Source organism: Perca fluviatilis, chromosome 5 (genome assembly GCF_010015445.1).
Source record: "Perca fluviatilis chromosome 5, GENO_Pfluv_1.0, whole genome shotgun sequence".
Taxonomy (NCBI): Eukaryota; Metazoa; Chordata; class Actinopteri; order Perciformes; family Percidae; genus Perca; species Perca fluviatilis.
This window is the reverse complement of record NC_053116.1, coordinates 29,947,385-29,960,204: the sequence shown is the minus strand read 5'-3', so window position 1 is coordinate 29,960,204 and position 12,820 is coordinate 29,947,385. Positions and strand designations below refer to the sequence as shown.

Below are 12,820 nucleotides of genomic sequence, written 5' to 3'. Positions count from 1 at the left end.
GTACGTGAGGAGGCTACATGTTAAGTAGTCATCCAGGTTACTTGTCTAATACTGTGACTATAGTTTACTGACAAGACATCATTATGCTGTGGTGCCGAGTAAAGCCAACGGGAGACAGTCAAGTTTAGACAGGAAATGTAATGATTTTGCCTTCAAAATAAAGTTTTGTTTCATGCATACTGAAAATATAGGCCTATAAAGTCAAAGGAAAATCAAATGAGAATCTTATAAAACAAGGAAGTCAAACAATAGCACGGACTAAATGTCATATTTTCAGACTTTTTAGAATTATTAATTGACATAAATTGAGGCATTAGTTTGTTTTGCGCTGTTTTGAGCAGCATCTTAGCCGTTTGTTTCCTCCCCACGCTGTCTAACGGACATTAATTTGAAAACCTCTAACGGAAGTAAGTTGCAAGTTATGTGGTCTCGTTATTTAAGCAGTATTTGCTTTACCTTCTGAACAAGTGACAGGCTTACAGGAGGAACTTTTTTTTTCTAGCTTCGCCTTCTCCTCTTGATCATGGAGGCTCGGGCACATTTCTCCCGTGAGGAAATTAACAGCACGGTGTGGGAAGTCCCGGAGAAATACACACGGCTCAAACAGATAGGGACCGGGGCGTATGGCTCTGTATGGTAAGTGTCGTTTAACGTTACCTCAAGCTGTATGAAGTGTGTTTACGCTGTATGATGTGTGTGTCGTAGTTGGAACCGGACTGTGTATGAATACTGTTTAGTCGGAGCCCAACATGCATTACCGTTAGCTACATTGGCTGCATGCAGCCTGTGTTGGGCCTGGGTTATGGTTATATCCTGTAACGTTAGTGTACTGTAGTGTACGTTACACCAGTACACTGATGGCACAGCGATTCATGTTTAAAGTTATAACACCTGACACCTTATAGCGCATCCTACCAGCATGTGCTAGGACGAAGACTATATATCGCATAACACGTACGTTTTAAACTTTGTGTATTTGTCTAGCTATACAACAATAGAGGAGATGTAGCTATTTAGTATGTCAATATTAAAGATGGCCACTTTCCACGTTCATTTATTAATGCAGGTACATACAAGGTACATTTTGGAAGTCACATTTAACAGATAATGGGCACATTGCATAATACATATTTAAACAGCATATTGTATATTTGCATATAGTACCATAGCACATTAAATGACATTTTAGGGATCAGGGGGTCAGGCGTCAAGCCATGGGGAAACACAAATTTCAGTGTAATAATCATTTGATTTGTTTAAGCAAATAGAATAAATACATTGGACACACCCAACATCACTTGACATTATTGATTTACAGGTACCATATTGTTTATCACGCTGACTAGATACATGAAATCAGTGTTAGGGTCAACAAAGGCTGCGATTTGGTGATACATTTGTAATCCGTTACATTTTTGATATTATATATGATCTACTATGATGTATTAGTGATCATCTTGAAAGGTCAACTGACTCTGAGGATCCCCTGGGGGTCCCGGACCCCCTGTTGAAGATCCCTGATCTAGACTATAACATATACATTCTATAAATTGTAGCACCACAAATTGGATAATTTGATAATTCCATTGCACAGGTGCTGGATGACATCCACTGTCAACATTTATTAAGAAAACGCTGCATTATTGCCAGTTTTGGTGTTCGGCCACACTCAGTCTCAGCTTTGTTATTTATCCCATTGAGGTTGTTTATACTGACTGCGGTGTCTCTGTTGTCAAAGCTGCAGATATTGGCCTGCTGACTGTGGTTAGCAGGGTTTTAAGCATTATAGTGTGGGAGTGATGGTCTGTTAAGCTTATTATGCCTGACCTTTTTAAAAGAAGCTCCATCTGATGAACTTGGATCAAGTCACCACCATTTTCTGTAATTCTGCCAAATTGCACATCTCTCATTCATCGTCTTGTAGAAATTTGCAAACATGGGAAAAGAAAGAAATAATAAACAGAGGCATAACCAACAGTTTCATAACTACTGTATGTGTGAGATGTACTGTATTTATTGTGGATGCTTATCTGGCATGGATCAGCTGCTGCATGTAGAATTGACGTTAATATCCTACATTAGTGCATCAACATTGTCAACAACACTATGCACAAGTGGTGTGTGTAATGTGTGTTGGTGGATGTGGCTCCAAATAGCCGAACAAGCCTGTCCTCCTACGATTTGGTGCCCTGCAGATCACTGCAAACATGCACATCACGAGTTGCCAAACATTTACATATTCATACTTAATAAACCACAGACCCCCCCCACTCAGTTAGAGAATGTGTCCCACTTACAGTTCCTCCATCTGAGAACGTCTTTGCTGTTTGAGTGAAACCTCAAAATAGACCGTCCTGTCATTTTCTCACTGCTCTGACTTCAAAAGAGGGAAATCATAGTGATACTAGGACGCACAGGCAGACTAGGAGTGCAAAGCTAATGACTTGTTTTCCATTATTCATCACAGCTCAGCAATAAATGAGAAGACTAAAGAGAAAGTGGCCATCAAGAAGCTCCACAGGCCCTTCCAGTCAGAGATCTTTGCTAAGAGGGCCTACCGAGAGCTCCGACTGCTCAAACACATGAAGCATGAAAATGTAAGTAGATAAAAACCGAACACATCTCCTTCTACTTCTTTTTCCTTTAACAGACTGTAGATTTGACATTTTGTTTTTGAACCTTTAAATACCATAATCATTTTGCATTTTAGATATGATAATCCTGTTAATACTTGAGCTCCTCACGTCTGCTCCCATGTCTCTGTATTCGTCACATCGCCCTTTCATTCCAATCAGGTGATAGGACTTCTTGATGTGTTTTCACCTGCCTCAAGCCTTGAAGAAATGCAGGACTTGTGAGTATTTTTTGGCATATTAGCAAAGCCCTCAGGCAGAGACAGCCAACGCCTATTTTCATTAGAAGTATGGACATTGGACAAAAAAGTATGAAGCAAAGGCCTGCTGTAATATCAGACACTATATGGCTAAATATATGTGGACACCTAAATAGTACACCTGTGTGAAAATGCTGAACATGTCATATTAAAACCACGGACATTAGTATGCTTCAATAACAGCCTCCGGTATTCTGTGAAGGCTTTTCACAAGACTTCGGAACCTGGCTGCAGGGATTTGCTGCCATTCTGCCACAAGAGTAGTAGTGAGGTCGGCCACTAATGTTAGGCAATAAGGCCTGGCTCACAGTCCTCGTCCCAATTCATCCAAAGGTAATGAATAGGATCGAGGTCAGGGCTCTATGCAGGTCAGTCAAGTTGTTCCACACCAAACTCTGAAAAGCATTTCTTTATTTCTCTATGGACTTTATGCACAGGGACGTTGTCATGTTGAAACCGGAAAGTACCTTCCCTAACTGTTGCCACATAGGTTTCATGATCTTATTCAGCCCTAAATTAGACTTTTGCAGCAGCAAATTAGAAGGATACTGCAAAGAGGAAGAGTATATTGAAGGTTTTATGAAATATGAGTGTTATATAAACATAAACAATTACCCTAAACTCCTTTAATCAAAGTATAAAAAGTAATGGATTATAGCATTAACAGGGTGTGGCTAAAAACACAATAATCGTTCTCCCTCTCTTTTTCTCAGCTACCTGGTGATGCCTTACATGTTTACTGACCTGTCGAAAGTGCGAGGTCATCTCACAGAAGACAAAGTCCAGTTTCTCGTCTACCAGATGCTCTGTGGACTCAGGGTGAGCCGGGAAAAGCTGACCTTTTAGCTTAGAAGCGCACAATTTTATTATGAAGCATAATGAGAACATTAGTGAAACATAATTATAACTTATTAAAACCTCACTGAATAGGTTCCAAGGTTATCATGTAACACATTCATGCCAGAATTGTACTGTATTTTAATATATGCTACAATAAGTTCAGAGAATTGTCTGCACTTCAATTACATGTGTATATATATATATATATATATATATATATATATATATATCTATCTATCTATCTATCTATCTATCTATCTATCTATCTATCTATCTATCTATCTATCTATCTATATCTCAAAGATTCAAAATCCTTAATTAATCCCACAATGGGGAAATTCTCAGTGTTGCAGCAGTAAGGGATAGGAGAAAAAGTACAAGACACAGATATAATCAAACAATAAAGAAATATAACTAAAGAGAATAAATAGTAAAATTATAATTATATAATGAAGGGTGCAGTGGAGCGTCAACATTTTGTGCCTTAAATGAGTTAATACAACACAAATATACACAGTTATAGAATAGGAGAGAGGTACTAAACGTTATTTGAAAAGTAAAGACAGATTAATGCAATATAATAAACTATATATATTATACTATATTAAACTATAATACAGAGTTGTCAATTGAACTCATAGTGAAAACAGGCCTACTAATAAAACCATTATGTAAATGTATAGCAGAAATACATTTTGGATGTGACTGCAATACTAATGTCTGCTACCTGCTCTGTCTCTCCCTTTCTGCAGTACATTCACAAGGCTGGAATCATCCATAGGGTAAGTACAAGTCAAATGTCACTGTAGAGAGTTGACATTCGAGCTTAGATTAAAAAAATAAGATTTATCCTGGGAAAATTTTGACCTATGATAAATGTTTCTTTACAGGCTATTATGAAGCACTTTGAGTGTGTGCAGTGATTTGTACTGTACTGGCTCAGATAACACACACATGCACTTCCTGTACTGCAGACATACATGGGAATGTTGATTTCGTTAGTCATTATTATTGACTCAGATCAAACCCTGCCCTAACAGGTAGGATGAGTTGACTCTCCGATGTCTGACTGCATGTCGAGAGATGTTAGGCCACACCCGTCAGCACCAGTGCTAAGTGGATGTGTGTGTGAAGTAGGGACAAGTAGGGGGAAATCAATACAGCACTTATATATCAGGCAGCTATATTAATAGCTTCTTATCTCTTTGATGCCCAAAGACTTAAAACGTTGCCAAAAAGAACACAAAAGTCCAAAGACATATAGTACTAATGTTTGCAGCAAGATCTACTGTTAAATCTACTATTTTCTTGTTTCCCTTGCAGGGAAGTAGTAGATTTTCAGACACACTAATGGTTATGCACTGTTACGAAAATGTGTCTTGAGCATTTACAGGCCTTTTTTTCACGTTTTGATCAAAACATAATTACCTAATTATTAACTAAGCTATAGTTTGTGGTGGTTGAGCTCTGAACATGTGTTTTAGATCAGCTAACTGTGTGTTTAGACTGAAGAAAATATGATCATGCACACTCTGATTCAGTCAGTGTTACCCTGTTTTTACTCTTGTAATTCCTAACACAGTTTAAGGTGTTATCAACACTCGCTAACAGTGCCACACTTATCACACATTATGCCACAGTATTGTATCAGTGACTCTGCGGAAATGCTGCAGTGAGTGTTATGGTCAGCTCATAGTTGAGTCAGACCATTGAATACCTGTTGAAAATCCCCACAGTTGAGCCATGTTAAGCCACAGGAACTACAAGCACTAAAGCGTGATTTATGCTTCTGCGTTAAATCTACGTCGTGGCTACGTACTTAGGAGACACGGACCCTACGCCGTAGCCTGTAGTGCACCTCTCGAAAAATGTAACTACATGTCACAACTTTAGGCCACTTATGCAGGTTAAGGCGAAAGCTCTGCGTGGAGCCTCGGCAGAACCATAAATCATGTTTAAGGCTGCGTTTCCACCAAGCAGTCTGGTTCAGTTCAGTTCGTTACACATTAGAACGGTTATTTTTGCGTTTTCCATTGTCAAAAGTTGTGGCTGGTACCAGTAGAACTTTTCCTTCTATCCCGTTTTTTTGTTACCTCTCTGTTGAGGTATCCAGAACTCTGATTCGATACTAAAAGGTGGAGCTAGAAACATTGCAGTATGTTGATTGATGCAGACGTTCCGCTTCATCAGTTCTCAGCGCGTGGCTGTCTACGACTTCGATCACATGTTTGAGCAATGCAGGAGGAAATGTACAAACTAAAAACAACATGCTTCTTACATGGTTGACGCGGCTATTACCTTCCGGTAACAACCCGCCTACATTTAAGAGTAAAGTCTGCGGTGGAAATGCAAAACAGATCTGCTGTTTAGGTGCATGTCCGTATGAGTTACATACAGGTTGTAGGGGTACTATACTGAAAGTGTTGTGGCTTAAGGCTCTTCCCGATCCCAGTTTTGATACTGCACAGTACAAACACTATAATTTGCTGTTAATCACTATTTGCAATAAGTTACCATCACTCAGCTCCTTTTCTTTTACAGGATCTTAAGCCTGGAAACTTGGCTGTAAACCAAGACTGTGAACTGAAGGTTTGTACTTTGAATGATTACACAAGAAAACATGACAAAGCTGAAATGATAGAGTGGCTGCAGCAGCAAAATATTAGGATTCAGCAGGTACAAAAGAATATATGTGAAACCGGATATGGATTTACTAACAGTTGTTTTTAGAGTTGGGTACCGAAACCCGGTTCCACTATGGACCCTACGCTGGTTCCTACGCAAACGGTAGTATTCAGACCGGATTAGAACAGAACTTTCGCTTCATCATTTCGGTTCCGACTGAAATATTTTCCCTCTGTCGCTCCGGACAGCGGCAGACTCTTCTTTCTTTCTCCCTTTTAAGCCGAGTGATGCACGTGCCCGCTCGCGGTGTGAAGCACGTGTCCACGCTATTCCCCCGACATGCACTCTACAATCACTGCTGATAGACGGCTTTTTGTACACGCTCCGAAACAGACGTAAAAATATCACACTTTCTCTGTAGTCTCAACTCAACAACAATTATTTTGTTGTTACTTGTTAATAGTGTAACTGTTATTTGTTAAATTATTGTAGTTAAGTGTTAGGTATTGTAATTTCCCCTTGCGGGATTAATAAAGTATAAATTATTATGATTATTATTATTATTATTATTATTATTATTATTATTGTTATTAGGTGACTTAGGTTTACTTATTATATATTTAAGTACTTTAAAACATTAATATATTGTTAAATTGAAATAATTTCAATAGATTAATGAGCCTTTCTTTTATGGAGTTTTTCAGTTTTTCAGTTTTTCAAGAATCTGTTTAGGAATTGGTTAGGAATCGGAATCGTTTTAAAAGTACCGGTTTGGCATCGGAATCGTAAAAATCCAAACAGTACCCAACCCTAGTTGTTTTGTTACTAGACAGATTTGATTCTTACTTAAATGTTAATGTTATTGATTTATGAATATCTTTAAACATTGGAAACATTATGGACAATATCAGTCTATATGTTCATTAAGTGTCCACACATTTGGCAAGCATGTAAACTCCTTATCAAACAATAAATCAACTTTACAGATGTTTGTCCTGCGCAGTGTTCATGTTCCAGACTGTGATCAGTTTCTTGGCTTCCAATGCAGATCCTGGACTTTGGGTTGGCTCGCAGTACTGATGCTGAGATGACAGGCTACGTGGTGACACGTTGGTACCGGGCACCTGAGGTCATTCTGAACTGGATGCACTACACCCAGACTGGCAAGACAATTCTATCCGTCCTTCCTTTCATCTCAGTTTTGAGTTGGCCTGTAACTTTTTGCTGTTTGTCATGTGAAAACATCCCAACTCCAGTTACAGGGATTTCTTTCTTTAAGAGGTGGCTTGTTTGGTACTTTATGGGTCAGCAGTTTTTATAATCCTGTCGTTGGTGTGTGAAATGCATTTGAAGTTGCATTGGTATCATTTGGACAATAAATCTTTTTTTCCCTTAATCTGTTAGCAGTTGACAAAGCTGGGTTTGACAGTAGCCCGGTAGTGCTCAGACTCAATGACAATGATAAAGCTGTCACTGCAGTGAAACTGACTTTCCCAGGATTTATGTTTCTTTAGGAGATAGTGGTTTTGCATTTTGTAAACAGCATCTACCGAATGGGATGTAACATAAAAAGCAACTCTGGCAAGTTTGCACCCTTTGTAGGATTGTATTACTCACCAAGTATTCCCCAATATAAACAGCACAGTAGATTCTGCACTCTATTGTGATTAAGGAACTTTGCTGTGGCATATAAATGCCACCTTCCTCATTTGTACTGCACTGACCTTAAGTTAAAAGAAAAACCCGTAGTGATGTGTATTCTGCATAGGTTCTCACTCAATTTTTTTCTGCTTTTTTTTTTTTCTAGTGGACATCTGGTCTGTGGGTTGTATCATGGCAGAAATGATCAATGGAAAAACCCTTTTCAAAGGAAGAGACTGTATCCTTTCATCGGCCTTGTCGGTTTATTGGACTTTTGAAGCCTGTGTAATGCCAGATAATGAGATTATCAGTATAAGGAAATGTATATGTAATGTAGGATTCTGAAATGACAACACATTCAGTTTTAATATCACTCTATTCAATCATTGTAATACAAAGGTGATTAAAGCCACTTGATTAAACAGTGACAGTTTTATTTGATGATGGGCACTATAAATCAAGTGCAGAATGGAAAACAAAAGGCAATCACAGTATATTACATGCAGCAAAAATATGTTTCTTCAGGCAGGATCCAATGCAGCTAATTCTGCACTATATTACATACTTTTTCTGCATGTTTTACATTGACTTTTTAATGTTCTTTTTTGCACTTGATGCCCTTTACTTATACATAGCGTCTCCTAGCAAATAAAGCTGTCACTTGTGACTTAGTTTCCTTCATTATTCTGTTTTATGGACCTGCATGGAAACCCTACTTTTCACTGCTTCTGAGTGGACGCTTGCTTATTGAACCACCAGGACATCCAAGTTTAAAAAATCCTCAATTGTAACGCTTTATTACCAGACATGGACCAGCTGACTCAGATCATGAAAGTGACTGGAGTACCTGGAGCAGAGTTCATACAGAAGCTGGACAGTCCAGAGGTAGGAAAAATTACTGTGTCATAATTATACATGCATGTTATGAAACAGTTTGACTGGGATGTTTTTTATAAAGTCTCTGACATGTTGCTGCTACTACTCATGACCTTTAAAGCTGGCAAATTAAAAATAATAGATTAATGCATAAATAAAGTATGAATTGATTTCCCCAAGAGAGTAAGAGTGAAAATGCCTCATGGTATACTAAATCCTTCACTGAAACTCATGAAACTACTATTAACAAGTCCCGCTAGTTTCTGATTAGTGGACCTCTGACTTTTTTGCTTTCTGCTGGAGGACTAGGTGTGTTTCCTCCTCTCTTGCTCCTTTGACTTCCTTTAAACTCACATACACTTAATTATTGGTTATTATTTTGTATGTATGTATGCATGTATGTATTGGCCAGTAAGACAATGATAGAGAGTAGATAGGGGGTGGGGTGGATTTACCATCTTGACTGTACTGAATACATCAAACATATTACTGTATTGTAAGATTACTTGTTAAAAATTAAAATAATAAAACTGAAGAACAAGTCCCACTAGCAGCGCACAGAGGTTGCAATGTACTTTACATCCAACAAAAACAACATACTGGATATTTTGCCATTCTTTGAGCTTTACCAGTAGTGGGAGTAGAAATATAAACAATGTCCTATGGGTGGCACTAGAGGAGAAGTCAGGGCATCAACAAAAGCATGGAAGGGGTAATGGAAAATAAAGCTATTTAAAGACATGGAAATAAAACAGACATTTTATCCACGGGGCACCACAAGAAGAACCACAACATATCTTTACCAATCAGTCAATCTGAAACAAGTTAAATTCTTTACCTATTCCGTCACCATTATTATTATTATTATTATTATTATTATTATTATTATTATAATTTGTGTGTATTATATCTATTATTATCCTTCTATTATAACACACATAATGAATGGAATAAAATGTGCACCAGTCTCAAAACGTATTGCTTACCTAGACTTAAGCAGTCAGTTCCATGTTTTCATTTTTCCAAGGTGCAAAGTAAACAATCAAATTAGTACAGAATATGTTTTAACTTCAGTAAGTTAGATGATTAAATGAATGATTCATTAAATTTAGCAGAAACACCTGTATCATCTGCAGAATGTAGCAGATAATTTGTAAGCTAATAGCTAACAATCAATGTTTGTCTTTGAAGAATATGAAGTAGTTTATTATAAGTGATTTGTATATATCATCCTCAGTCACAGTTTTTCATTAGTTGAAATGCATGTAATTTGAATCATTCTAGTCCATGACCATAGATGAAATAAAAAAAATGTTGTTGCTTTGATTTGCATTATAATCTAGTCAAATTTGGTTTTTCATGCTTCATTTTATTTGTTCTTTCATGTTTAAACAACACAGGCCAAAACGTATGTTAAGGCCCTTCCTCGCTATCCCAGAAAAGACTTCTCAACATTGTTCCCCAGAGCCAGTGCAATGGGTGAGTTTAGCCACAGCCTTTTTCCTAAGCTTGACTGATGTTTTTATTTCTACATTTTTATTACACTTCAGACACATTCAGCACAAGTACAGTCTTACTACTGTCCACAGAGCTGGTCTGCCACAGCAGTTGGGCATCAAATGCTTGTTGTTGTCAGTAACAGTTAAGTAATCATCTGTGTCATTTGCTTATGTTATTTTTGCTACGTTCTGTCTCTGAATGATGTAGTGACTCTCTTTGTACCCTGTTCATTTAAGACGTTGCGCCTACTGTTCTAAACAAACAGTACCAGGTAGATCTAGAACAGGAGAACCTCTCTAGGTGGTATAATGTAATGTATCTGGCAGTAGTAGTTAGTAGTTAGTAGTAGTAGTAGTAGTAGTAGTAGTAGTAGTCTTTGTATCTTTTGGAATCAACTTAAATTGTTACATTTAATAGGCACAAAACAAATAGTACTTTGGACTTGTATGCATAATTTAATCTCCTGCTTCTGAAAAACTTGCAGCAACCTACCAAATGGCTTATGTCAGTAAAACATTGACTGATGTACAATTTGATGGTTTTGATCAACTTGTTGCATTTTTTTTATTTCACTGACTGGTTGCAGGTATCGACCTGCTGGAGAAGATGCTGGTTCTGGACGGAGACGAGAGACCCACAGCCGAACTAGCTCTGGAGCACCCATATTTTGACAGCCTCAGGGACCCAGACGACTTACCTAAACCTGCGCCATATGATGACAGCCATGACAACGCCACATTGTCCCTGGATGAGTGGAAGCGTAAGTGAAAAACAATAAGAAACCATATTTAAAGAAATTGCCACAATATAACCTATGTGCAGATTTGAGTTGTATATATACTCATCAGTATTGTTTTCATTTATTTACAGTTGTTTTACAAATTTGTCAGAAAAGAGGCTTTTTAAAATTTATTTTTATGTTCTATGAGAAAGATACTAATACACTCATTGTGCATACAGTAAACGGTGGAACAGTGTGAAAACAGTGGAACTGTATTCTTGTCATGCTTTTGAAATGATTGAAGTGGAGATTTTCTTTTTTTTAAGTGTTTACCATGTAGGCCATATTGTATGATTTATAACTACACAAACATCCCGTTTAGGTCTTCTGTTCATGTGGTATTTAATAATTTGTGTTAAAATTTAATGTTTTTATTGGCTTTCTGTTTACATTATTGTTGGAGTTGTGGACATGCAGCACATGCAGAAAACAAATGGTTTTCCCATTTTGCCCACAGGGTTATGCTTCAGAGAGGTGAACAGCTTTGTGCCATTCCCACGGCGGGACTCCAAGAGAAAAAACACGCTGACTATATCTCCGTGACCTGACGAATGTCTTGTAGCGCTGATGCCCTAACCTACACAGCATACAGCCAATGGTGCCCTTGTATATTCCAACCATGGATTCTTTTACCCTGGATATAATTTAGATTTTGAAGAGTGGTTATATTCAATTATTTTGTGCAATTGTTTCCTAAGTGTTACATATTCCCTATCAGTGAATTGTTTCGCAAATGTATTGTGACCAAATGTCACAGGGTTTACTGTAATATTGTTTTACAATTAAAAAAAATTAGACAAGATGTGTACAACGTTTTGTTTTTGCGGTAAATAGTAAATGTTACTGCCCGAGAGAGTGCAATCTTGAGGTAAAAACAGCATTTTTTTTTTTTAAATACCTTATTCATGATAATTATTATAAAGGGACAAAGTCTGTAGTTTGCCAATGAATACCCTGAAGACCAGCAAAGGCCAAAAATAAATAGCAGTTACTGTGTGAATCTCTAATATGTAACCAGTGTCAGCTGGAATATGTGACAACGAAGGTGTGTATGATGCTGAAAGCAACTAGTTGTTTTATTCATGTCTCTGCTTGTATCACTTTGTAGTTCTTCACTTAATTACTAAAAAACCCTTCACACAATTTTACGCCCAACCTGTGTGGATCTTTCCAGTATGTAGCAGCTTTTGAATATGTACTTGACTGGTACATTTAGAGGCTGCTGTGTGGTGTATAATATTGTTCATTATTATTACGGTTAGTTATTCTGTTTAATTAATTGTATCATCTTTATGAAAGTGTGTGTGTGTGTGTGTGTGTGTGTGTGTGTGTGTGTGTGTGTGTGTGTGTGTGTGTGTGTGTGTGTGTGTGTGTGTGTGTGTGTGTGTGTGTGTGTGTGTGTGTGTGTGTGTGTGGTGACAGGTGTTTCCACTCTAGATTTAGTTCAGATAGTTATATAGTTTGCTGTTATGAAAGGATGGATTAAAAATTACGCACATAGAATGGAAAGCTGTACTAAGATCAATACAGTCATTAGCACTGTTGAATACCTTGCGCGCGAAAATCAGGTCTGGTGACGTAAAGGGGGCGGGTTAACTTGTAACAAACGACTGTGCCCACAGACTACCATAAAAACGGAAGTGAGACATTTTGCCGTCAAAATA

At 37.7% G+C, this 12,820-nt stretch overlaps 1 protein-coding gene across 1 annotated transcript; it reads left to right on the top strand.

Annotated features, from left to right (window-relative positions):
• Positions 1 to 433: 433 nt before the first annotated feature.
• mapk13 (mitogen-activated protein kinase 13) lies at positions 434 to 12,299 on the top strand. The gene is made up of 12 exons (XM_039801700.1): positions 434 to 636; positions 2,468 to 2,597; positions 2,796 to 2,854; positions 3,607 to 3,712; positions 4,486 to 4,515; positions 6,275 to 6,322; positions 7,407 to 7,521; positions 8,166 to 8,237; positions 8,805 to 8,884; positions 10,276 to 10,354; positions 10,962 to 11,135; positions 11,614 to 12,299. The coding sequence occupies exons 1-12, from the start codon at positions 524 to 526 to the stop codon at positions 11,697 to 11,699; spliced, it is 1,092 nt and encodes a 363-aa protein (XP_039657634.1). The 5' UTR covers positions 434 to 523; the 3' UTR covers positions 11,700 to 12,299.
• The last annotated feature ends 521 nt before the right edge of the window (positions 12,300 to 12,820 follow it).